Source organism: Falco biarmicus, chromosome 5 (assembly GCF_023638135.1).
Source record: "Falco biarmicus isolate bFalBia1 chromosome 5, bFalBia1.pri, whole genome shotgun sequence".
Lineage (NCBI taxonomy): Eukaryota > Metazoa > Chordata > Aves > Falconiformes > Falconidae > Falco > Falco biarmicus.
In genome coordinates, this window is record NC_079292.1 from 56,895,301 (window position 1) to 56,923,045 (window position 27,745).

At 45.5% G+C, this 27,745-nt stretch overlaps 1 protein-coding gene across 1 annotated transcript; it reads right to left on the bottom strand.

Annotated features, from left to right (window-relative positions):
* Nucleotides 1-248: 248 nt before the first annotated feature.
* On the bottom strand, nt 249-19,069 carry FAM83F (family with sequence similarity 83 member F). The gene is made up of 5 exons (XM_056341363.1): nt 18,599-19,069; nt 14,652-14,819; nt 6,362-6,483; nt 5,063-5,775; nt 249-313 (listed from the first exon to the last, which is right to left on the bottom strand). Exons 1-5 carry the CDS (start codon nt 19,052-19,054, stop codon nt 249-251), a joined length of 1,524 nt encoding a protein of 507 aa, XP_056197338.1. The 5' UTR covers nt 19,055-19,069.
* Nucleotides 19,070-27,745: the final 8,676 nt, after the last annotated feature.

The following is a 27,745-nucleotide window of genomic DNA, read 5'->3' on the forward strand; positions in this document are numbered from 1 at the left end:
TTAAAATACGTGTGCACACAGACATATGGACTAATACATTCATCATTAACCCTCATTTAAGGGACCGACCATCCAAAGTCTATACTTCACCCAGTAAACGTGCTTTAACTGGGGATGCCAGGTGCGTCCAGGACTGCTCAGTGGCTTTACAGACCACTGTGTGAGGATATGGCTGTAGGTTCAAAATCAATCAAGAGTTTACTGTTCCAGCTTGTTCAGTCTTCAGTTCTCCAGACAATCCTTCCCAATCAAGATAACACACAGGTAGACTGTTTGTTTTTATCGCTTGTAGTGGAGTTTGGACCCAGGTTACCTGGAGTGAAAAGAAGTTAATGTTAAATAAATAAGACATGGATAAAGTTTGGACTCACACATCAATCCTCTCTCATTTTACTATACACCTTGTATTAGACCTACATTACTCTTCACTGTCATGTGGTTTTATTTCCTACTACTGTGAAATGAAAATACATTAAAATAAGAGCAAATCCAGCGTATACTGTGGAGAAAACTACTGGAGCAGTATTTCCAGGCTTTGGCCTGTACCTAGGCCAGCTTCAGTGGCATTCTCGGGTCCCAGCTGGCATTGAAAAACAGCCTGGCCATGACATGGGTGGGAGGTTTTCCAAAGAGTGAGGTATGAAAAAAAAAAAAAAAAAGTCATCTCAACCATTTGATCCACACACACATTCTCAGTAGAGGTTTGTTCATGTCCCATTTTAAACATCTCAAGCACCTGTATTTCCACCATTTCCTTCCAAGACAAATCCTGAGGCCTCAGGGTCTCTCACTTCAGTAGTACAGTATGCTGCCACAATTTTTTATCATCTTTGTTCTTCTCATTGCTCACTCTGTGGATTCCTTCTGCTCCCAGTATCTGTACTTTTCAGTGCTTGCACTGCTGTCTGATCTCCTCCTTTACAGCCTGTTGTCGGTCTGGATGCCCCAAAATATTATTTTCAACACTGTACTAAAGTGTATTTGCAGAGGCTTTTACAAATAAGGGAGCCTGTCTGTGCTGTCAGCTCAGCAAGGCTTACATGACCTACAGCCCAGAGCAGTACGTACTGAGAGGGGCTGCCATGCAGTTTGCAGTCACTCTGAACAGGACAGACCCCATTCATGTATCGTATAGATGTATAGACCAAAGGTAAATGTGCATTTCCCAAGCGGTTGGAGCCAGTGCCCAATACAGAGTGAGAACAGGGAAGGAAAACTGCCACAGGTCATGGTGACATGGTACTGAGAAGTCTCAACCTTGCTAAGATGAGGGAGCTTTCAACCCAAGCCCTGCCCCTGAACTGGGCTTCCAGTGAATCATTTTTCATGTCATTCTCTTGCTTGTGGGTATTTGATCAATGTTTTCCTCACCTCTAGCTAACGGGGAAGAGAAGAGCTTTCTCCTCTCCCTCTCCTTGTCTCCACCTTCTTCCACACTGCAACTTCTTGACATTCACGTGGGAGGCTGCACTGCAACCTGCCCTCACTTTTGTGGCTGCTCTGTACGCTACTGCCTCCTCTACTGCATTGAATTCTACCTCCTGTCCCAGCTTTGACCCATTCGCTATGTCACTACTGAGTTCATCATTACTGCTATCTCCTCACTACCCTCGTTCCCCTCCCTGTCTGTTTCACATTCAAGAGCCTCATATTTACTTTCAAAAGTGTCTGTGCTCTGCTTAATCTCAACTCCCAACTTCATTCTTCTCACTTTCTACTCTTGTCTTCTGACCTTTTCCTACAGATCTTGCTACAGTTAGAGCAAACACCCTCCTTGTATGTACCCAACAAGGTTCCCCTCTTTCTCTTTCGAAAGGAGGCTGAAAATTCCAGTTACTGCCCATCCATGATCCCACTTTGGCTGAAAAACACCGGTGATAATGAAGCACTACTTCTGTGGTATTGCAATGCCCGGTGTAAAACCTGTGTCTTGTTGCAAGAACCATCCAAAAGTGAAACACAAAATCCTGCTATTATGTGTTCTGCAACCAACATTCATGAGAAGTGAAGGCCAATGTATGGAGCAACTCAGGATGGCAGACTCTTCTGAACGAGCCCACTTTGCTTCTTGCAGGGGAGAATAAACAAAAAAAAGTGCCAGTGCCTTCCAAAGGCACACAGCTTTCAAACCCTTGCAGTAGCTCCCAGAAACTGCACACAGATGTCAGTGTCTTTGCTGATCACAGTCTGCCAAGCAGCAGCTTAAAATTAACAAGATTCTGGTCAGGTTCAGAGCTGCTGCTGTTGTGTTCCTAAGAGGGTAACAGTGAAATTTAAGAGTTGTGTCAATTTGATGATGTGGTTTAAGAAAGCCTTGTAAGACAAAGCACAGTCTGCACGGCAGTGTGCTAGGACAGTACCTCAGGATGTTAATTAGGACACTTAGTTTGAGACATCTGTAGCCCTTGTATTTTCCAGACTCCCAATTCTGACTTGTAGGTATCCTTTTCTAGCATGTAAATACCAAGTCAGATTTTCAGACTCCGTCATAGAACACACTTTCATCACTTCCCTTCCCACTTCAGATTCTTTTCATCACCATTTGCTCTTACAAGACTGAACCTGACCTTTAGCCTGCTTGAATAATGTCTTCGATTACTTTGCAAGCTGCTTGGGATGTGGATCTGGTCTCTACACATTTGCAAGGTGGGATGTGTATCTGTGGTACTACAGAATTAATAGTGATTTTGGAGGATGTGTGCACAGGCAGGCCTACAGGGCTTGTGTGGTGTTTAATCTTTACAAAAGGTAAGGGCAGCTATTTCAAACTGTGAAGTTCTGAATAATTGCATCCTAACCTGCACAAAGACAACTTAAACTTCTAAAACTAAGTCAGTCCTATGATTACCCAAGAACAAAGTGCCTCCTATTTTTATCTTGAAGTTGGAACTCTATTCCACGCCCATGTTCAAGAATTTTTTATTAAATCCTAATGATGCATGTGCTACTGATTAAGTAGCTGCAGGATCTTCTGGGTAACTAATTTTTTTCCTCTTTCTCACAAGTCTCCACCTTCCTAATATGCCCTCTACCACCTCTGTTCACATGCCACTTTGGGACCATTAGACTAGAGAATTCAATTCAAAAGCAACACACAAGCAGTGGTCTTCCTCCAGCCTCTTACAACACCAGATGACCTAACTCTACTTACAGCATACTTAAAAAGCTGTGGAGTCTCCCGTTGCCTCTGTGAACAGGCATTCTCAATTTGCATAAAACAAAAAAAAAACCCCAAACTTGCATGGACTCCTTAGAAAGACTTACCAGGTCAGGAAGAGCACAGCAGGAAGGCTGGTGTGCTGGACCTCTGTGCCTTCCCTGCACCTGTTCTCAATTTTCCTTCCCCTTTATTGAAAGAGATGGCAGCCCTCAGGAAGTAGCAGAGGCCATGAATAAAACCTGAACATAATACCACGATAGTGTTTTTGTGGAAATGGTCCAGATCAAGCATCAGACTGTCTGGCACAGATCCACTGTGTTAAAAGGAACAGGGACATCCCTGCTGCCCTGACTGTGCAATGCCCCTGAAGGCTGCAGCACCCCACCGTTCAGTTAGAGACATCCATCTCTTCCGTGTCTCAGTCTGGGCCTAATTTCATCATGGCATTGTGGGAATGGCGGGCTGTCTGCTTTAAAAGAGCTGGCAGTGAGAAATGCAGTAAATCTCTGATATTGTGAAGTGCTGACAAATCAGAGATTACACAATTCTCCACTTCTGTCACTAGAGGGTAGTGCAAGCCCTCGGGTCCATTCCTCCGAGGGGAAATGCCCGTACATCCCCCTATAGTCTTCACCGGTTTTGTTTTTCCAGGCTCTGAGGAATGGGGCCTGGTAGCACACCCTGTGTGTGCTGAAGACATGAAGTGATTTGGAGAAAGGACCTCTTTAGACCACGGTTTACTTCTGCCTTCCCAAATGCACATCCTAAAATAGGTCTAATACAGTCCTAAATAAACTATCCATACCTTCTTACGATTCATCTCTCTTGTATTCATTTGGCATTTTTGAGTCTGTCCTTTATCCAGCTAGAAATATTTCTAAGAACCTAATCAGTCGCTGTGGTTGACCTTCCCAATACCACGCTTTTCTTTTTGGTCCCAGAACAATGTCTTCCCATTTCATGGCAGTCTCAAGAGAATTCAGTCTCTCTACACCTTCATTTCACATTCGTCAGAGCACAGAATGGTCTCTGGCCAGACAAGCTGAGGACAAATTTTCTCCCTGGAACTAGTTTATTTTCCTGGTGGAGCAGGATGTATTTACAGCCAGCACAGCTCACTGAGAGAGGAAGACAATCAGACTGAATAGCCCATAGATTTACTTCAGTCTGACAAAATATCTAAAATGTCGGGAAGTTAGCTATGAACCCATAAATTGGGAGAAATCTGTGTAATTTGTGTTTTCAACAGGATGAAGCCTTGGAAGGACTTAGTGAAAATATCAACCGTGCATTAACAAAGGAAGAAAAGTTGAGATCTAGTACTTCTCCATAGCTTCTGCTTTTGTAAGCTTCTCCCCTGTTTCAGAAAGTGATAAAGGAGCAAACAAAAAAGGCTTCCACCCTGTCCTCCTCTTCTTGCCCCCTCACCTCAACATAAATGCATTTTCCTCTCTTCTCTACCAGTAATTTGTCACAGTAAACACATCTGACTAAACTCAAATGGGAAAGGTGAGGTTACACTGAAAATCTGTCTGCACCCTGCTAGCCACTACAATAGTGAACATACTGCTGCTGTTTATCAGGGCAGGGCGCGTTGTGAACTGTACACAGAACCTGTTTTACACAAGGAGACATCTACCTTTCTCTCCCTTATTCTCACATCCGCTTGCTGGAAGTATGAGAAAAAATGTACCTGAGAAGTACCAACTTTACAATAAGACTGCCATTAAATTGCCTTCATCATTTGATACAACTTCTACTCTCCTTTGATCCCACTCATTTTAATAGAAAGAAAATAACAGGATCTTCCCACAGGTGCCTATATTGTATACGTTTGCACCAATCAGCCAAACTCAGAACAAGGAACACAGAAGCAGAATATGCTGGTAGAAGAGGTTTTACCTGAGATGCCTCCAGTGCTCCGAACACTGGCATGGCCAATGCTGAGCTGCTCATATTCCAGTTTCATGTTCCCAAGGTCTTCTCCTGAGTGTCCTTCACTGGCAAAAGAATTTGCCTCAATGCTTGAGCCTGGAGACCGTTTGGCCTTGCGACCGAAAAGCCCGCTGGCAAACCGTTTTCCTTGCTTTGAATTGGCCTGTGCATCTTCTTTCTTCACATCACGAATAGACTCTCTGGATTTGGACTTACTTTTCAGGTCCATGTGGAGCCGGGACAATAGTTTCTGAGGGCTCCGATTCAGCTTGTTCAAGTTCTCTAGTGGTGGATCAATTTCTGGGAACTCTTGCTCCAATGTGACTAAGTCATTCAGAAACTGATTTAACCGCTTCTTTGACTCATTTGTTTCCTCCTTTTCCATGTTCCCCTGATTATCCTGCCGGTGCCGTGAAGCCCACAGCATCATATCACCACGGGCTGCCCCTGCCACTAAACCATACTTGGGGTTAATGAACTTCCGAGCCACGGTGGAGGAATGAAGGCCTGGCTTCCCAATTCCGAGAAGGAATGGGTTAGCAATACCCAGTTCCTTGTATAAATTAACTTCCTCTGAGATGGCATAGAGCTCACGAAACTCAATGTCAAACATCTCCACGTGCTGTCCTGTCAAGACTAGCAGGATGTTTCTGTCAATGTGGGATGAACTCCACGTGAAGCTAAGAGTAGGAAACAGAACCAACATTAGATTTTGGGGTGCATACTTGACCCAGCCCACCTAGCAATATCTAAGACACTATATGGGAATATGCAGCACTGTGACATCTGCTCATAGGTCCTTGCCAAGATGGGTCAGGACAGATACATTAAGCTAGCTATTACTGTTGTTCATCAGGCACGCAGACCAGATCTGGAAGAAAAGGCCCTAAAACTCTGAAGGTCAGTTTACCCTTTTAGAAAAGCAACAGTGCATCAACAGGAGGGTCTCCAGACTGACAATCACACTGAAGAGAACTGAGCACAGTGGCTGGTGGGGAGTCCTTGCAGACCACCACTTGATGCAGTGTGGAACTCTCTCTAGCCCACTGAAATGGTCCACTAGCATGGGCGTGTTCTGTTCTCTCAGGAGTAGCTTATGCTTTACGCCATCTTCTCTGTCATCCCACTCCAGTTTCTACAGATGCCACACAGACTACAGAGGCTGGGATAAGAAAGGGAGTGACATGGGAAGAATACTCTCCAGCAAAGACACGAGCCATTCTTTACACAAAGAATGTAGCTTTGCCTTAAGCAAAAGCAACCCACCTGTATGATCCAGTGGCCACCTTTTCACCATCCACCATCAGGAATCGGGATGCCAGTGTGCCTTTGATCTTCCCTGCTGGCATGTAGAACCCAACTCCTGTCACAGAACGTATGCGGATATTCTAACAGGGAGGTGAAAAGACAAAATGTCACAGTAAGTAGGGCAGAGAATTAGATAATTGCCAGCTCCAAGTCTTAACATGTCACTCACATTATCTCACTACTTCTGGGACTACAGCTCATTTTGTATCAGCCACTAGAAATCAGCAGGGCTGCAGAAAGGAAAGCATAGTGCCGTAAGACCCACTGTCATCCTATCTAGAAGTCACTCCCCTCCATCAGTTTATAGTCTTGTTCAATGGGTCAGCATCTTCGTAACCCTGCCTGCTGTCTTCAGCTATTCATCTTATCCCACTGGCAAGACAATGCTTTCAAAATCAAATAACCCTCCATCTCCAGCTCTGTGCTCTAGCTCAGAAGGCCCAGCCCAGTTCAAGGTAATGAATCAGAGGAAACACTGAGTCACATCTGCACTCTGAATCCTGATCCCTATTCCACGGCACTTGTGAGCTCTTCTCTGGATTATGTTAGCAGGACCACAAAACCAAGGGACTTTCCAACACCTGCGCAGTGCAACGGACACAGTTACTTGGAGGTAAATGTATGAGACAGGTCTATATCAGGTTCTTTTTGTGCTTGTGTTCGGATTCCCCACAACATATAGATTGACAAAACTGGGCAAATTAGAAGACTAGACAATTTAATTATTAGAGAATAGAGGAGGAAACAATTCCATTGCTTAAAAGATATGTTTCCTGTCTGTTATAACAAAAGGAGAATGCTGAGCTTTATAATTTTGCTAAGAACCCCAAATAGTTACAGTGTCCACCCAGATTCCTCACTGTTCAATGGAGAGTGAAAAAATACAGAACTTTTTTTGAGCAAAAGTAGTAGGATCAGTGTCTCTGCTGATGCCCTGAATAGATCAGCAAAGAAGAATTTCTGAATAAAAGGAAGGAAAACCTTTTTGTAAGACGAATAGCAGTACTTAGAAAAAAAATACCTCTCCCCAAATGTCCCGTCTCACACCCTTTGGCCAGCAAACCTACAACTTATAAAAGAAAGCACTACAAATCACAGAGAAAAAACTTATTTAAGGTTACATGATTTTCAACAACAGATGTGCGCCTGGGCTTACTCTAAGAACGTATCTGCACAATGGACTGTTATTCTGCTCGTAGGTCCTGGCTACATGAGGCTGAATTGCCAAACTGTCTAACATGAAATGCCCCTCCCCCCACCCGCAGCAAAACCCAGAAGTATTGATTGTCAGTGTAAGTTTAGAGCAAATTACCTTGTCGCTCTGACACACAAATTTAGACCATTTTCTTCATTCCACCACCTGTCTCTGTAAGAATTCTTTAACAAAGAAAAGCTAAAAGGTATTGTAATCTGGAGTAATAAACCCAGGGTTGGGAGTCAGGCAGTCCCAAGCATAATCACATTTCTGACACTATTCCCTATGATGTTCTCGGAAAGTCGATTCACCTTTGCCTTGTTCTTCCCCCATCTGCAGAGCAGAAGAATCATGAGGATTGGGCTAATGCTAGCACAGCCTTGGATCCCGCAAAGAGCTAAGTCCTACTGTTATAAACCTCACTGACAGCTTAAGTATTGATAAGACTAGAAATCAGCATGCAGCAACAAGTCATTATAAGAATGCAGATATCTTTCAAAAAATTTTTTTCCTGAATATAACTCTTACCTTTTGAATCTGCTCCTATTTCCCCCACTGAAATACAGCAGTGGCAATACAAATTCTGACTAAAAGTAACTGATGATACTACTATTTTGCATGCTTGATCTGTCTGGAGTCCTGTGTGGGCATTAGCTAATTAATGCTCCCAACACTGCTGAAAGTATTATTACCCTGTTTTAAAGATGAGGAGCCCAGGAGAAAAAAAGATGAAGTGACTTGCCCAAGGCCTAGCAGTGAGTCATATGTGTGGGATGCTGAATGCAGGTTGGGTAGAGCACAGGAGAAAGGGTGCCCTTTCCAGTGTTTAGAATAACATTTGTTGGCTGGCTGATCACCTGAAGTAATTCTTTCCCCCTGCCGAGTAAAGTTGGATGCAGGATTTGCCAAACCATAGAATATTGACTGCAAGTGACAAGGACCTCCGTTTTTCAAATCAGTCAACAGCTCTGACATATCATGTACATTTGTGAACCAATAATTATCATCCTGTGCGAGAAGGAAGTTGCTTAGCATGTAACAAGTGTGGATTTTGTGTTTTTATGTTGCACCACCTTCTTTTGTTGGAAAGAAAGCACACTTGAATTCCTGCAGTAACTGAGCTATGTAACACTTAGAAAGGCACAGAGGGATAGAACCAAACAGCTGAACACATAAACTTCCTTGAACAAAATAGGCACAGGAGAGCATAAATACATCTTGAAATGAAGAAAATAAGCACAAAGTCATATAAACATCGAGTCACTTAACAGGTTATTTGTATAATGTTTTCTGCCTTGAAGGATCTTGGAGCATTTGTAGACTGATATATCAAGCTGTACAGAGGAGGAACAAGCCTGGGTTCACGTACTGAAGACTACACAACAACAAAAGAAGAAAGACAAACATAAATGAGGTGAGATTGCAGCCATTTTGCGGGGGGGGCACTAGTGTTCCGGTAGTAACAAATATTTTGGGTAGAAAACCAGTTTGTTCACCAGATAGGAGTGACCCCCTCCAGACCTGTATTCTTGCAGAAGCCTGCTTAAGCTTTGTTATATCCTGGCTTACGGAAGCTGCAGTCTGCATTAAATTTCCACATTTCCTTTACACAGGCTTACACCACTCCTCATCACAAGCAGTGACTAACGTCTCCCTGGCAGCAACTTAATACAGACTGGTAACAGTCAAGCCTGACAGAGCATCATAATACAGTGAAGGAATCAGTCTTTGTTACTTTATTGTGACACACATTTAAACCTCACCCTGAATCCACAGAAAATTAAATTAAGACCCCATTTAGAAAGTCAGCAATACATTGTGCTGTTGACTGACACTTAGTTGTCACGCGACAACTGAGAGTTTGTGACACAACAGTGTCACAAAGAATCATTCAGTTCAATGCACAAGTTGTCAATTGAGGCCAGCAGGTCAAGGGAGGTGATCCTCCCCCTCTGCTCTGCCCTGGTGAGGCTGCATCTGGAGCGCTGTGTCCAGCTCCGGGCTAGCCCAGTTCAAGAGAGACGGGGAACTACTGGAGGGGGTCCAGTGGAGGGCGACAAGGATGATGAGGAGACTGCAGCATCTCCCTTATGAGGACAGGCTGGGAGACCTGGGCCTGCTTAGCCTGGAGAAGAGAAGATTGAGAGGGGATCCTACAAATGGATACAAATATCTGAAGAGCGAATGTCAAGAGGATGGGACCAGATTATTTTCAGTTAGTGGCCCGCAACAGGAGAAGGAGTATTGGGCACAAACTGAACCACAGAAGTTCCATCTGAGTATGAGGAAAACCTCTTTAATTTGTGGGTGACAGAGCACTGGAACAGGCTGCCCAGAGAAGTTGTGGAGTCTCCTCTGGATATTCAAAACGCAATCCTGTGCAACCTGCTGTAGGAGATCCTATTTTAGCAAGGGGGTTGGACTAGATGATCTCCAGAGGTCCCTTCCAACTCTGACCATGTCAGGCGATTCTATGACAGACCTGGGAAGTAGTGCTCCCAAGGCGGGGTTGAGTAGGGGCGACATAGAAGACAGACTCTAAAGGGAAGCATTGCAAGTACTTCCACCAGGGAATCCTGTGTGTACCTTCCCTCTTAGAACAACTGCTGATATATATATGTTGCAAAGCAAGCAAGGATCTTTATTTCAAGTTGGGAAGGATAGCATGAACAACCTCTGTAAACTAACATATGTAAAACAGATTAAGGAGAGGCAACAGAAAAAAAGCAGTAACTGATAGATTACAGTTACTCAACAGTCCCTTATATCAACTGTGTTTTTCAAAATGTGGAGATGCCCTTTCTGCCATCCCTGGAAAAATCAGATCACTTCAGCCAACAGCATCTGATGAGGTAGCTCCTATCCTTTGTTTTCTTGGACTACTGCTTCACCCGAGCACAGGGCTGAGGTAGGGGGGGCACAAACCCCCATTATTTCCCACTCTAAAAACCTAGATGGAGGTACCACAGAAGGGGGGAAAGAGGAAGAGAGATCTGGGATTCATGTGGACAGGACCACAGTAACAACAGTAAAGGACTTTTTATTATTCATGACCTGCAAGATCCTAATTTCTGGTGATCAGACCTCCAGGTCAAAGAGACGGATGGTAGGAGCTCATCTTACACAGGGATACAAAACAGCCATAATCTGGAAGCAGCCACCAAGTAATGCTGGGAAATACTGCAGACTTATCCTATGTGTTTGCCCTGAACAGTTTTGGAAAAGACGTGCTTGTTGACAAAACAGTAAAACTTACAGGTATTCAAGTAGCATAGGATGGAATGCAGCTAGCTGGACCTGGCCTGCCAAGGTCATTACTGGGTCTTATTTATTTGGCTCTTTGCAAAAAAAGAGCCTTGTCAGCCCCCATTTTCAAAAGGTCACAAGCAGCCTAAAAGATTTATTTAACAGATAATTAAAAACCCAACAGCACTGTATCACATTACACTTATGTTCTCCCTCACTTGAGTTAGGAATCAATGAGGAAAGACATGAAATACAAAAATGAAATTCCAAAAAATTCTTAGACAGAAACTTTTAAGAATTCCTGGAGTGAGGGGAGGAACTCCTTACATGTTGGGAAAATGAATGCAAAAATTAACATGAAGGTGAACTTCCTGCAGGTAACTCATTCCCTGGAGCTCTAGATGAATTTGCTGTCTTTAAGCAGGAGTGTTTCTTACTGTGGTCTTGATTAGCAGAAGCATGGGGAGAAAGAAAACGCATGTAAAAACTGGTAATAATGCTCACCCTCAGGTCAACAAGAAGAGGACTTTTTGTGGGTATGAATTTTGTGTCTATGAGAACTTTGATTCACTGTAATCTCCAAAGAACACTCCTCTGTCAAACATAACAGAAGTCTGGCAAACCATGTCCTGTAGGCTCAGAAAGCCTTATGACTCATACACGCAAGACACTCTTACTTACATCCCAGGATGAATATGCCGAGGGTTGAATTTAAATGCATTTCGAGTGATCTCCAGCCCTTCAGACAAAAATTGAGGTTTTCTCATTTCATGCTTGGAGTCAGTAAAAAAAAAACTTTTTGTCTTTGTGGAGTGAGGTACTCTCTTCCTACAGCAGTCTCCCTCCTGTGAAACTGTCAGCAGGTCATGATACCTTGCCCTTTCAAAATAATACAACAGCCAGGAATTTTGTGAAAACACCCAGTGCTGTGTGTAGACAAAGGGCAAATCCAGTGTTATCAGTAAATCTCCCAGTGTTAGGACCATTGAAGTATTCACTCAGCATTGGATGAACAGGGCAATAACAAAAGAGCAGGAATCACAGAACAACCTAAGCATCTGGTGATGACAGAAGACAGAATAAGCATCCTGACCCGGCAGCAATGACAGGCCATGGTAGTGTGTCATCTCTCTCCCTCTTTCCCTGGGATCAGAATTTGCCTCTAAACCTTGAAGTTATATCCCACATTGCTGCAACTTTCTGAGGAAAAGCCATCCTCTACATCCTGCAAAAGTATTTTGAAGGCAAGTGGGAAGAAGGGTGTGAAGGAAGAGTACTCAATTCCTTTGCTGACAAACTGTGGCCCATTGGTGAAAATCTTTTAGAAGAAAACACAATGATTACACAAAAAGACAGTGTAAGGAAAGAATCTTTTCCCTGTTGCTGAAAATCTGTAGAAGAAACTCGGACATCAAAGCAGATGTTAGGAAAGAGACACGTCATAAATACGAAATGGGTGAATGATAGTTAACTGCACTAGAGTTTCTCATTCTTCCTCAGCAATTCCAACATCCTCTGTGATCAAGAAGTGTAGGACAAAATAATTCTGCCTGAACAAGACCAGAGGCCCAACTTGCTTTGTTGCTTTAAATCTGGGTCTTCAACACTGAAAGTTCAAAACAACTCTTGACACATTACATCAATGACATGGGGGTGGAGGGAGTCCTCAAGGAGAAACTTTACCTTTTCTTAAGATTCCTTGGGTATCTAAAACCTGGCTTCAGGGGAATCACTATATGATGATTTCTGCCATACTGACCCAAGCAGCAGCATAGATACATCCAAGGCAGCCTTGGGCAGGATACTAAGACATCATCTTCCCTGAGAGGCAAATGACCTGTCTTCCCCTTACAAGAAGGCTCTTCCCAGTCCTTCCATAGTACCATTTAAAGGAATAAATTGCATTGAGCTTAACAAGATTAACTAAAGTGTTATCCATTTTGGAACGGGAATACAACAACCTTAAGTTGAATTTAAGATACAGTATGAAATAGATGGGAAAAGAGCAGGGAAAGTTGAAAGATAGCACTCTGGGGGCTGGAGCTCTGCAGAAGAGCGAAGGACTAGGTCAAAGAATGACATTAAAAAGTTCTTCTCAGTGGACCTCCTTCAGCTCAGCTTGTATTTGGACTTTTTTTAGCTGAAGGAGCCTAATGAAAAACACAGCAAGGCCTGCAGTGAGAGAAGGGAAGCACAGAAGGGACACAAAAGAGTTTTCTCCTGCTTTTGATGGCATCAGTTCAAACTCTTCCTCTTTGGAAAGGGTAATGCAACTAGGCTGCTGCAGGACCTAGTCACTGCTGTAGCATGTGACTGTAGTGACTAGTTTTGAAATGTAAAGTCTGTGTAGATGCCTACAGAGAAAGAGGTAAGATGAAGAGAAGAAGGGGATCACTTACTGTTTAAAGATGGAGAAGGCAGACAAAAAGGAACTCACATCTCCAATAGCATTGTAACTTATTTCTAAAATGCCAGGTCATTTTTTATTCACTCTATCCAGGAGTTAAAATACGCAGTACTGAAGTCATCGTTCCTGCACATGATGACACGGTGACAAAAAATATTGGGAAACAGGTACTGGAGCAAATGGAACCACTGCTGTGATTTCACAGTTTTGTACCAAATACACTAGGCTACAGAATACCCCTGAAGCTCGAAACAGGTCTATTATAATGATGTGCATGTCTTGCTTTCAAAGACACCAGAGGAAAGAAACTTCCATCTCTGTTTTGGAGAAAGATGAGAAAGCTGCTTGGCTGGATGTCTTTTTTGCTGAAGTCCAGAAACTCAGAAGCAGAGAGGTAGTTCAGAGGAGCACTGTTCAGATATATGCAAGTAATTTTCATCCAGATTTAAGATGGTTCTCCTAAAATGGTTAATATGAGCCTTTATAACCTTCAGAGCTTTTTGAGTTTTGGTTGTGGCTTTGTTTGGTTTTCTTTTTTTAATTATTAATTGACTGTTTATGGAAGATCTGCCCTTCCTCCAGGCAAAAAGGCACTTTTGGGTTTTTTTTCCACTGCTCAGAAGAACAGCCGGATCACAAGAACAGTGAGTCTGGCATCCCATAGGTTGTTTCCAACCTAGCAACTTTTCCACTATTCAAACAAGTCTGTAGTAGTGACAGTGACTAAAAAAACATGAAAAAAGCATGGAATACAGTACTAACTATAAACACACAAAGGATTTCAGTCTCTTTGTAATGGAATGAGATCCTACTGAAGCTGCTTCTGCCAGCTAAGCCAGGCTGACTACTATGCTGTGCTCTGTGTGCTGTATGAAGGCACACTCTAATACGGAACTGGGGAGCAGCTACGCTCCTCAGTCCCTTATGTTGTCAAGGAAAGGAGGACTACAAGCTCATTCACCCCCAGATAATCACAGCTGGGTAGGGAAGTCTTGATTTCACAGAGTGTATGTGTCCTATAACTGGGATCCATGCAGATAAGAACTCTGAAGAGCTACTCTGGACTCTGGGTTGAATCTTTGTGTAGCAGACCCACAAGAATTTCCTCAGACCATTTTCTTCCCAAACATGAATTTTTAGGTCACAAAAGCCAGGAAACTACACAGACCTCAGTATCAGGTGAAAGGCAAAAAAATCAAATCTTTCCTTTCTCTTTCCTTCTGTATTAGCAAGCCACTGTCTTATCCCTCTGTGTTCCATCACCCCCTGCCTAAGTACTGTGATGTGACTTGTAGGGAGGAAGAGATGTGTTTGCCTGTCAAAGTGAATTCCAAGATTTATTACCACTGAAAAAGGCCAATGATCTGCAGGAGATAACGGTTCGGTACTGAATATCTTACCCGTATCTGCAAGTCACTGAGGTCAAGGCATCTGCACATTTCCAGGAAGAGCTTCACACCTTCCTCATCTAGGATTATATAGACAGGGATCCAGTGCTTATATGCTGCATCAACAATGTCACGGAAGATGTCCCTGTCTGTAAATACATCCATGACCACTGCAATAATCTGGAAATAAAAAGACAGTAGACAGACAATTGAATAAAATATTAGGAAATGAAAGGGAGGCCCATCACTCTGGTACAAAATAAAGGAGATCACTGATACCAGAATATGGAAGAAGAGGATACAGGGGAGAGAAAAGTACAGGGATGTACATGCCTAAGCACTACCAATAATCTTGTAATTTTCTGGCTTGGCTCCTGCTGCACTTTGGAAGGAACTTAACAGATGTCTTTGTGGGTTCTCCTTCTTCTAGAGGGTGGTGGCTTATTTCAGCAGCCTGAGGAATGCCAAAGCCACATACCTAGCTTTTCCTCTGTATTGTGAAACTTTTGTTGCCTCTGTAGGGATCCACTTAAAGAAGAAAACACATTGAAAAAGAAGAGTGAAAAACACAGCTCTAACACTTAATCAGAAGACAAGTAATGGAAGAATGAATGTGCAGAGGAATCAGGGCCTCAATCCTCAGCCATGGTGCACAGTGCAGACAACAAGAATTTTATTTTCCCTTTTCCCCAGTTTCCTGCAAGAAGTCTGCTCTCAGGGCTGTCTTCCCGAGAAATGTCTTATGGAGCATAAACACCTCATATTTGTCAGGAAGGGACTGGGGTGTGTGTTCAAGATTTAGAGGCAAAATGATTGTTCCCTCTCTTGACATGTACATTTTTTCTGGTATAAAACTAATCCCTCTTTCCAGGTATAGCTTTTACATAAAAACAAAAAGTTGCGCTAATGTGACAGACAAGCCTGAACATTCATAGGATGAGTAACAAGAAAACCAAGAAGGTTACAGGCAACTTTAATGCTGATCTTACGTGTTTTGTCTTTCTCTCCCTTTCTGTATCTTCTACACCATTAGAAATATCAATTCAGTTTTCTGCCCAAAAAAAGTTATTCTCCCCAAATTTGAAAGGTTATGAATGAGGAAAACTACTGCTTTCCTAGTCTTGCTGGGAAACGTCAACTTGCCAGGTCAGAGTTCTCATGGTGACAGTATGCTGGGAATAGAGTTGCCCAAATTTTAATTACCCAGGTGCTGAGGTCACAGTCACAAGCCAAGCTGTGCTGGGGATGGCACATACAGGTGTGAATGGAGCTGAAGACTGGATCGAACAGTTGGATTTTCTTCACTTGAAGTTTGGAAGAGGTGCAGGCTCAAGTTGCAGGAACCCCCTATGGAAGGGGGAATAAATCTCATCAGAGACCTTTCCTTTGAAAAATGCCCTTGAATAAATTGCTTTTGGGAAAGCGATGCCACAGTAAATGTCCCCTACTGTGTTTGCTGAGTCTCTGCTTGTATGGCCAACAACAACCAACACGTCTGTTCCGTCAGTCTTCATCTGTCAACAGTGCTTACACAAGCCTTTCTTTGTTAGAAAAAGAAAAAAAGAGCTGACATTGTGTTTACGCTCCTCATTAACATGTAGGTTCCTGACACAGGTGAACTATGGTGGAACTACGTTATACTAATAGCAAGTCCCTCAATAACTTCTGCTAGGTGGAAGTGGATTTCAGGTCCTGCCTAGGTTCTCACTTCCCAGCACAAAGCAGCAAGATGCAGGGAATGTTACCAGAACCTCTGAAAATTAAAATACAGTGAACCTGAGCTACTTTATTCCTGAACAACTTCATATACAGGCAGATTATAATTAAAAAATGTTGTTCATGCATTACTTCAGGCCTGTTATGCTCCCTCTCCCCTCCACACAGTGTGGTATGGATGTAGCTACCAAGGAGCAAGAACACCAGAGAATATTCATTTGAAGTAAGAACATCCACATAAGGAATTGATCAAGAATAAATACCAAAAGTGTGAACTTGTTTCCTTTCCATCCCCTCCATTTGCAATGAGTCCAATGACTGCAGAAATTATACCATATCCCAGACAAACCATTAATTGTTAGTACTGGCCTTGCAAGATGAAGAGATGGTTCCCTCCAGGCTTTGGGGCCCTGGGTCAGTTCAGGCTTCTTTGCAAGACTGTGGACTAAATGCATGAAAACTGCAGTCCTGAACAAAAAGCAAATGAGCTGCCTTGCAGAAGGCACTTCCAAGCCAGCAAAACATGCAGTGGGTGACCCACGCCTGTTGTTGTTTTAGTCTTCTCAAACCCCTGCCACAGCTGGTGGTCTGTCATAATTACTTAGGAGCATTCCCAAATACAGCAAGTCAGAGCACGAGTGTCTTGTCTACTCCTGCAAGAGGTTTTCCCCATTCCTTTACCCATCATGGATAATAAACTTATCTATAGGGCCCATAGGTGTGCCTAGCTCTTCATAGATATTTGAAGATTGGCAAGCATTAACTTGCCAATCTCATTGCAGCAAGGTAGCTTCATTAACGTATGTTTATAAAACACTAATGATAAGCCACCCACAGACATGTGCCACATATTACCAGTATCTGTTTAGACCTCCCTCAAAAAAACCCAACCCAACAAAACCCATTCTCATCTGCTGAACGAAAAGCTGCTACCTGGAGACTTTTTTTGCTAGCCAGGTCAGCTGAACACAAGAGGCCGTTATCTATGAAAAGGACCATTAAGCGCTCAAATGGCTGTTAAAGGTGAAACTACCTTTGGGCTAGGAGGGGCACAGTTCATCCAGTCAGTAACAAAATAAAAATCTACAAAGGAATTAATTACTTTTAGGTGCCAGGCACAGCTACTGAAAAGAGCTAGGTTTCCCAGTCCTTGTATAGTCTGTAGAAGCATTTGTGGCAGTGCAAAAAGGATGTGAAGTCCCACTAAAACAAGAGTGTAAGGATTTAACAGTTTCTGGGTCTTCTATACAACTGATCACACCAGTTGCTGAACCGGATTATGGGTTGTGCATGTACCTCTGCAAGCAGAGAGGCGAGGAGATCACCTGCTGGATTAATGCCTCTCTGGAAAGTTTTCTGTGTTTCCAAGCGGATTTGGTCTTAATGAGTCTGCAAAAGTTGTGCTGGTGGGGTGGGGGCAGGTGAAGAAGGAAATAACTGCTGAATGAGGAAGTAGAAAGAACAGAAAGCAGCAAAACTAAGAGCAGGAACTAAGTTTCTTATGTTATACCCTTTCCCCAGGGGGAATGTCAGCTCTGAAGGGGATCTTTTCCTGGGTGGTCTTGCCTGGAAACTTCACCCACACCTAGAAAAACCTCGTCGTTGCCCCCATCTATTCAACGTGAGCTTTTGTAGCATCGCACCTGATTTGTTTTCTTGCCCGAGGTGCCCTGTCACCACAAACAGTCCTTTTGGGCCAAAGGAGGCACAGCCACATGTCTGGACTCTGGCTGCTTGCTGTCCAGGCTGGATGATGTTGAGACCACAATAAATAAACCCCAAACCCACCACCCCATAAAAAAATTCGATGCCCTGTGTTTAACTAGGGGTACCTGCATGTACAGGAGGGGTGGCTGTAACAGCATCATGGTCTGCCTTCCCCTGAGCCAGGGAATCAGACTGGGACAGGACAAAGCGAACCACAGGTAGGAAATCCCAGGCGTGGGTAGGAAACCTCAGTTTAGGGGGCGGGTGTGCAAGGGTTTAACCCCATCCCAGGCATCAGCTTTGGCAAATCGTAAGGTCACTGGCAACAAACGGCAGAACGAGCCCCGCCTGATGGATGCCGACCCACTGGAGGGCCCACGGCGAGGGAAGCCCAGCCACAGCGGGCTCTGGCCTCCCCCCACCCATGTGCCCCCCAGCCAGGCCCTGTGCCCAGGCACCCCCGGCCCCGGGGGGCAGATGGGCGGGCAGCGGTGGCCCTGCCAGGGCACCCGCGTCGAGCGGCGGCCGGGCCCTACCTTCTGCGCCTGCTGGATCATCTCCCGCACCACCTCCTTCAGGTGCGGCGCGCTCTCCTCCTTGCGGGGGTGCGTGAAGAGGGCCACCCTGCTGATGCCCCGGTAGAAGGTTTTGTCGGTCCAGCCCAAGTCCAACGGGGGCACCTCTGTGTCCGAGCACTCCGGCCAGTAGGCCAGCGAGAGGGTCTCGCCGCCGGGCCCCCGGGCCACCTTGCCGCCCTCCCGGGGGTCGTCATACCCCCGCCAGCTGCCCCGCAGGGCCTGCAGCTCCCGGCTGGAGAGAAAGTCGCGGAGCTGCTCCTTCCTCAGCGACTCCCGATAGGCCGCCTCGCCCCGGGTCACCAGCGCCTCCAGGGCTCGGCGCTGTTCCTCGCTGTAGTAGAAGCGGGCCTGGGCCTCCGTCACCTTCTCGTTGACGTGCAGCTCATCCAGCAGGAGCACCTGGGACTCCGCCATAGCGCCGGCAACCGCAGCGCCGGCTGGCCGAGGGCTGTGAGAGGAGGGAAGGGCAGAGCCGGGAGCGCCTCACCTGGCCTGCCCGAGCCCGCCCCGACGGGTGGGGCGGCCGCGCCGCCCTGCGCCGCCCCGGCCCCGGGGGACACAGCTGTCCCCTCAGCCTGCCCCTCACACTCGTGCATAATCCCGGGCCCCGGGGGCACGGCTGTCCCCTCAGCCTGCCCCTCTCGCACTCGTGCATAACCCCGGGCCCCGGGGGCACGGCTGTCCCCTCAGCCTGCCCCTCACACTCGTGCATAACCCCGGGCCCCGGGGACACGGCTGTCCCCTCAGCCTGCCCCTCACACTCGTGCATAACCCCGGGCCCCGGGGACACGGCTGTCCCCTCAGCCTGCCCCTCTCGCACTCGTGCATAACCCCGGGCCCCGGGGACACGGCTGTCCCCTCAGCCTGCCCCTCACACTCGTGCATAACCCCGGGCCCCGGGGACACGGCTGTCCCCTCAGCCTGCCCCTCACACTCGTGCATAACCCCGGGCCCCGGGGACACGGCTGTCCCCTCAGCCTGCCCCTCACACTCGTGCATAACCCCGGGCCCCGGGGACACGGCTGTCCCCTCAGCCTGCCCCTTTCGCACTCGTGTATAACCCCGGCCCCCTGGCATGGCTGGCACCGAGGGCACTGACCACAGAACTTGGAGGAGCACCAGGCCTGGGCCACAGGTGTATTTTGGGGTGCAAATGTCAAAGTCTGTTTCGGGGGCAGGGGGTGTCCTCCTTTTTCAGATGTGGCAGCCACTTGAGGGGCGCTTGTGGGGAAACGGGGGACACGAGTGGGGCCAGGGATGTGGGCAGAGCACCGTGGTGGCCACAAGCCGTGGTCCACTGGCTGCAGCTGGCTCCCAGCCAGCCTCTGCCAACCTACCCGTAGAGCAGCGGCAGCGGCTCGGCCACTCCAGACAAGCAGGCGGTGGGTTCCCAGCTCCCTGACAGGGAAGGTGAAGAGCGATTTGCCAGAGGCCACCCAGCAGGCTGGTGTCAGAGCTGGGAATAAACCAGCCCTGCTCCCAGTCTCTGGCTGGGAGCGTGAATAAATACCCCCAGCTCGACGCACATGTCCCAGCTGAGAGGGCAGGGGCTGTAATGTTGAATTATGATTTTTGCGTGGCATGCGATAGTTGCTAGGGGCCCTAATGAAGATTCAGGCCCACTGCAGTTTACGGTGCATAGGCAAAGGATAAAAAGCAGTGCTTCTACCTTGCAGCCCAGGGAGCGAGCTGGCAGGGATGGGCAAGGAAACGGGGATGAAGACAGACAAGGCAGTGGTGAAGTAAAACATTCAGAGGCATTTGCAGGAATTTGCGTATGTGATTAGTCCAAAATGCTCAGTTGTACAGAAAGCGACAGGGTAGCTGCTGGAGCTGCTCTTTGTCTCCTCTCTATCAGCAATCACCTGCCCTCTTGGACTTAGAAGTCCAAGGATGATGTGGGGCACTGAAGCTCATCCAATGCTTTTCCTTTTCTTTAGGTAGAAGGGAGAATTTTAGTATTCCAGACTGTCATCAGTAGCTTTTCCTAGCATGAAATTCAGTTAAAATTTGAAATTGCACTTTGCAGAGGTCTAATCCTCTGCCTATCGTCTCCTTTAATAATTAATTTCAATATAGGTTCTTTTAGCCTGATTTCTGATGGAAATGAGACTTACATGGCCATGGTGTCTGCATCTGTCTGCCTGTCTGTCCATGTCTCTAATAACTTTTGAACCCACTGGCTGATTTTGAACAAGTTTGGCAGGAGCGTAATTATATTCCTACAGATTTTGTGAAAATAAGTGGCCTGATAGCAAAAAAAAGACCCTATCACAGTCCCCGACAGGGAAAGTTGCAGTGTGGGTTCACGTCTTATTAGATTTCAGATTTTTCATAAAAGTGAAAACACTAATAAGTTCCTGATCTGTATGAAAAGCTTCAAATGAAGTTTATGCCATCTTTGACACCCTGGTCTATGAACCACAATATACAAACACACAGCAGACGCAGCTTTGTTAGTTCCAGTGCTCACTAAACTACTTGGTGGGTTTTTTTCTGTACCAGAGGCTGCCATCAGCTCTGCTATTTCATGTGTGGATAAACAAAATCTCTTTAATCCTAGGTGCTCTATTCATTCACAGCTACACAATGTCATCCTTTGTGTTCAGCTAAGGCTCCCACATGAAAGCAACACTAGGTTCACAAATGTATGTTTAATTTTATATTTAAAAGCAAGCGAACATTTCCCATATCTGAGTAAAAGCAGCAGAGATTTTTTCAGTTTGTTGTGATGAAATGTTTACCCCCTATCTCTCACTCTAGAAGACAAAGTGTGTCTGTGTGTTGATATGATAAATAGGGGCAAGGAGCTGTGCAAAAGCTGAGAGACCCTTTCCCAACGCATGCACGTGTCCCGTGCCCACTCCCCATTCTTGCAGCAATACGTTCCAACCACGCATATTTCCTATATGAAGTTTTTATAAGATCTGATGATTCAGTCCCTTGCAATACACCCTGACCATCCGGCTGACAGCTTCACCTCAAAGACTGGTAAAAAGGGCTGTGCAAACAAACTGCCCTCTCAGTCACATAGGTAACCCAACCCCTCGGGACTGGAGAAACGTGGCAGGCAGAGTGGGGGGAAATACTTGTGCCTGGCCCTGCCCCTCTGGGAGCAAGGAGTGAATTCCAGTTTCCACTCTCAAAAAGGGTCATTATTGTTTCAGTTCAGGTTTTCCTCTCTGCCCTTTGCACTGGCTCAAGAGAAAGAAGAAAGGGGAAGGCTGCTTTTGAATTGGGCTGAGGCAGCAGCAAATCCATGCAGAACTACACTATCAGTCCTTTGATTTATTTTGTTTGCAGGGATTGCTCGCTGGAGAGGCTGTGTGTGTGTAGGCAGGGTTGGGTCTCTTTGCTTTTCACCTTTGTTTGGGTGTCGTTCCAGCCAAGTCCTGGTTAAGGTCTTGCTTACTTTTCTGGTCTGGTTCCAAAACGTTTTCCAAAGGATGTAAACTAACCTGTCAGGAAATAGGTATTTGTAACCCTCCCTCCAAACCCATTACAGCGTTTTAAATCTGCCTTCAAACACCTCCCACGTATATTCTGGTTACTTGGGCCTAATTGCTTCACTTTCCTTTGCAGTGCAGGTTGTGCATTAGATAAAGATTATGACACCTTATATTTAGCATTAATTGTAACTGCGCTTGTCCTGAGAATACATCTCTCTTGCCAGTCCTTCCTGTGTAATTTCAGCCCACCTCATGATATATTCTTTGATAAATTTTCCAGCAGTGTTTTTCTTGTGACATACACTGCTACAAGCTCTTGTTATAAATCTTTGGGTGCTCAGCTCTTTAGGGAAAAAATTCTGATGCCTTCCGTCTCACCTACATCTTATTTCTCCCAAGGGCAGTCAGCATCTACATGCAAACAGGAGTAAAAAGTGGGGTAGATATTAAAAAGAAAGTATCATAGTATCATTTTGTGATAAAATGGTTGAGAGCAGTATAGTAGAAGCCTTTTTTTGAGGGGCGGTATCCTCCAAAACAAAACAGCATGATTTACCAAAATGTCTCCGATCAACCATACTACCTTTGGGATTTTGTTTTGTGGGGTGTTTGGGGTTTTTTCATGTTTTTTTTTTCTTTTTATTTTTTTTCCCTCTCCATAAAAAGCAGCAACTGGTTAAAAATGAGCTTTGCAAAGAAAACGGGATAGTTTATGGGATGGAGGACACAACAGTGTTTTCCATTTCTCAGTGTCCCAGTTGCAGGTTAGCCTGAGCTGATGGGGCTTTGCTCTCTTGAAATGGAAGAGTAAATAAATAGGTGCCTGTGTTATGTTTGTTACTAAACACTACACTCCTTCCCTGTGCGGGCTGGCACCACAGCAAGACTTGCAAAGGCTTGGTGGAGATTGCATCTTCTTGATTCTCTTCTCTGCAGCTGGGATCCAGGAGTTTGTGGGAAGACTATTACACGTGCAGCAAGCTGCATCTGCTTGTCCCAAGTTTGAAATTTCATTTGCACAGGCTGCCAACCCGGTACAGGAATGGGTGCATTAGTCATGTCCAAGTATTGGCAGAGCTAAAAAAGCCTGAAACAAAGTGATTTCAGGGTGCAGAGGAAGAAGCATTTGCCTTCACCGTTCTCCCTCCAGTGACCCAAAGAGCTGCCGGCGGTGGAAGGTAGGTGTGTCACTTCTGAAGCAGCAGTGACAGACTGCAATCTGGAGGATTGAAGAAATGCTTTCAGATGCTTCCTTTCTGTCATATTACACTGCCTCAGGGAGAAAACCTAGCTGCTGAATTGAAGAATTGCCGCAACTGAGTCAAGTGCTTCTGGCCTCCCACTCAGTTTTTCAGCTGTTGTTTCCATGTGAGAGTAAATAGGTAAGGGAGTGTTCTGAAGAGAGCAGAAAGGAACAACTGTGTTCATAGGCTCATTTCTTGCAGCAAGGTATTTGCTGACTGAGCATGCACAGAAAGGCCTTTAGCGGTTTTCCGTGGCTGCTCCCATTCACAGGGCATCAGTTTGAGGTGGTTTCCTGTAAGGAATAGAGCTGACCCAGGTCTCTTGCTTAATCTTTCAACTCCCGTATAGGCAAGGACTCAAACCTGGTTGCAATTCAGAATTCAGCTGAACTACTCTGTGGGGCCTTGGCCAAGTCATCTGCTGTGTCTCAGTTCCTGATCTGTAAAATCAAGAAAATACTACTCCACTTCACAGGACTCCTACAGGGAAGAGCTTAAAAAATAAACCACCAAACCTATATCACCTATATTTAGTTTGGTTTCTCCTGCAAGAGGAGAAAAAAAAAAGAACATAGCTGTAAAGTCCCTTTGCGCTTGAGCCAAATAAATCTTGAATGGAAGCTCTTGCTGAAGAAAACAGTGAGGAATCAGCAATGCAGTATCTGAATTGGGTGCTTAATTGCAGCTTTAATTATGTAGCTCTCAAATCACAGTGTGCTGTGTAGACAAAGGAACACCATGGAATGGGGGCACCAACAAGTTAAGGCAGCAAAAAGTCTACACCATTGTGTACTTACCTGTGTACTGGCCACCTACCTGTCAGTGTGCATGGCTACTGACTCTTTGGAGAAGCAAATGCTCAGTTGAGAGTTGATGGGAAGAGGAGTGGAGTACAGAGGGAAGCCTGGGGTGGGTGTTCCAGGCAGAGGCCGGAGAGATGAGGAGCAGACTGGCAGGAAGCAATTAATGGGGCAATCTTGATATGGTGGAGCAGGTCACCAGCCAGTGAAGCAAGATGAGGTGGGAGATGGAGTTACATGCTGATGACAAGGACAAGATGTTCCAGTGCTGTGTGGTGGATAAGAGGAAGTCAGGGGAGAGGATGCAGGGAGACATGACATGTCCAAGAGTGAACAAATTAATTTGAAAAGCTGCACAATCAGTGGAGGAAAGGAGAGCAGTGGAAAGCAGTGATGAGGCGCTCTCAAGTTTTAGCCACCCTGGAAGATGCTTAAAAAAAACCCCGTGGCAAAATTGGAAGCCCTGTTTTTTATAAGGAGGGTGAAAGAATAGAACTGTGAAGCTTGAATATGGGGGGAAGTCGGATGCTGGTCCTAAAATACAAAAATAAACAGGTAGGAAGCAGTTTGGCCCCACAATACATGCAAAACTGTGTGAAGGGAGCAGCATAGGCCAGAAAAGAGGAACCCTCTGAGGGGACATGCAGATGGCTGAAGTGTAGGCTTAGAGCTGGAGATGGAACAAGTTGATTGTGATTCGTGAACATAAAGACAGATACAGCTAGATTTTAAGATGTGGTAGAAGTGCATTTATTTGGTTTGGAAGAGGCCCTTTACTGATCAGCAAACATTGGCCTCTGATGTGTATTTAGCTTAAAAATATCCAGAGAGGCAATGTAACAGAGAAGTTAGCTGTCCATGACCTTATCAGAAGCAACACTAGCTCCAGAAGATCCCTACCTTTCCCTCGCCGGTGCTTCTGTCCAGCAGTGCCCCAGTGAAGGCAGATTGAGTGGGTACAAGTAATTCTCATGAGTCAGAGAGAACAAATAAAAGGAACCGACCAGACCTCCCTCCTGAAAGGCTGTTTCCAGAGAGACATGTAGGTGTGAAAGCAAAACTTTAGAGGAAGTTACACTTGAGATATGGTGTTTAATATTTTTGCCTTATAAATCCAGAACTAAGGCCATTAAAAACCGTACCAGGCAACATCCTCTGCCTCTGCTCTTGCTGTGGCCAAATCACCCTTCAGCTTGACTGAGACACCGCACAACAGCATTTTCCCAGGCTATAACGTTCCTCCAAGAAGGGGTGCACTCTGGCCACCCCAAAGCCACACAAGGGGAAACTAGACACTCTTACCTTGGACTTCAGTAGGGAAGAGATTCTATGCCAGCCAGCCTGAAGCATGGTGATGGCCTTGGTCCTGAGACAGTGCCACAGGGACAGTGACTCAGGCTGTCCCTCCCTGGATCTATAGGCACTTGAATTCAGGCTTAGAATATCATATTTCAGATCAGCATTGACAGAAAGATATGGTTTTGAATTCTTCCAAAAGCAAAACCCAAATGCATAATGCACTCATGTTCCTCCAGTGCCTGTTTTTAGCTCCATTTCTTTTGCAACTCAATTAATCAAGATTTCACTGCTCATTTTAAAATAACTGGCATTTCTCTTAAGAAGGTTTATAGCTTTCAGTCTTAGAGATTTAAAAATAATCAAATGGATTCTGAGCTAATCCAGATTCATAAACCATTCTCATCTGTTAATATCTGAACACTTTGATCTCATCATATTTAAGAGATGCCTTTCTCCAGAGGGGTATTTTTCAGACAGACTGTCCGCCATTATTCTTTATTTTGAGGCTGTGGTAGGTTACCATGCTGCACCCTCATGCAAAACCCACAGGAGGAAGGGAGGGGAGGAGGAGCTGCAGCAGAAATAAGCCACAGCTCTGAGTTTATCTATGTTCCTTTTTCCCTCTTCTGATGATGGAGAATCCGTAGATCTCTCCTTGTGTTTAGCCTGTCCTCCTCACCTGCTCTTTTCTATTTGCCCTGCCATGCATTTGTGGGATCTTTCAAAAGTCTTCCTTTGAGAATGACCATGAGCATTCTTCCTTTTACTCTTCCAGCAAGGCTGGCTCAGTAACATGTTTCTGCTTGTCAGACCCCCACACCTCCTTCCGCACCCTCCTGTACTTATTTTCTTCTGTTGGAGAAGCAGCTGGATGCCCTGGGGAAGAGTGCAGCCTATAGCAGATCCCCAGCCCCACCAGAGTATCTCTGCCCTGACAAGCAGGGTGAAAGAGTCCAGTCTCCATGGTTCTGCTTCCACTTTGTTGAGGCTGCCAATTAGTAGAGGAAGCGATAGCTGTTGGGGTCATGTGTTGTCGTGTGTTGTGTCCCTCCCCCCCCCCCCCCCCCCCAGTTCTGACAATTGACCTAAGCCACAGTAAGGCAGGAAATGGAATTAGACAGCAGATGATCTTGGGAAGGACTGCAGCTAATGGCTTAGCATTTTGTATTTATCACAAACATTTATCCTTCTACTCTTCCTGCAAGTTGTGTCTAGGATGTAGTGGGGTCATTTCATCTTCTCACGTAAGGTAATTGCCTTGTGATCCTCTTTCAACACTGCAGAGCAATATGAATAGCAAATTACAGCTCAAACATCACTCATGCCAATGCCTGAGGTAACACTGACAAGCAAGGTAAGGGATGTACGGGTGGCCTTGGTCACCAGGTAGCACTGCAGCTTTCCAGCTAGGCTTCATCTGAAGGGCATGAGCTGCAGCAAGGCTCTTCTGAACTTGGGGCCAAATCCACCATGGCAAGTCAACATCACAGCCTCTGTCCATCACCTCCAGGAAGCTCTGGCTGCTTCTCCGTGTTGCAGAATGAGAGGTAGTCATGACACTGACAGGAGAACAAGCAGAAGTACCATACATGAGTCCCAGCATGGAAGACTGAGTAGGCCTGACATTTAGGATGAGAAATGGACAGGGTCCTGCTCTGGGTGTCCAGGACATGCCGCTATATACTGTTGTGGGACTACACAGCAATGCTGGGGAATTAATCCACTCAGCTGGAAGAGGGCAGGTTTGGATTGGGTTGTTTGTGTGCAGCACTAGGTAAACTACTTTTATGAACACTGCCCTGGCAAATTAAGTTAGATCAGGGTGATTCCCTGCTTTCATCTACTCAGTGGCCTCCCAGTCCCTTTTGTTCTGAGCTCATCAGCATTTGGAAGATACACACAAGGTACACCCATGGTAACCTTTAGAACTAGAAGCCTTTACAGTTTGCATAACACTGCAGATATATATGCCATGATAATAAATAAGCTAGAGTAATTACAGAATAAATCCTTGCCCCTAAGAGATACCCAGATGTGAATGATGGAGCATGCTGCCAAACATAAAGTACAGCTCAACCAAAGAGCAGTGTGCTGCAAACACCTAGGGTTTTTGCAAGAGGATGGGAGAACGCCTAGCCAACATGAGCAGGCTACAAGGGCAAGCTGAAAGAAGTCAGAAAGCCAGAGATGAGAAAGTGACGGAGGTCTTTAACCACCATGTGAAGGTGAGGGCCCAGAGACAGGGGTTGTGAGAGATGAGAAATGCTATACTGACATAAAGTTATCATGGAAAAGGAAGATAAGCTGTGAGTC

Excerpts from the sequence above, each read along its gene's own strand:
- FAM83F (XM_056341363.1), bottom strand. The coding sequence starts at position 19,054 with ATGGCGGAGTCCCAGGTGCTCCTGCTGGATGAGCTGCACGTCAACGAG. Across the intron at positions 5,776-6,361 it reads GTGGCCACTGGATCATACAG|CTTCACGTGGAGTTCATCCC; the intron begins GTGGGTTGCTTT and ends TCCTACTCTTAG. Across the intron at positions 314-5,062 it reads GAGCACTGGAGGCATCTCAG|GTAACCTGGGTCCAAACTCC; the intron begins GTAAAACCTCTT and ends TTTTCACTCCAG.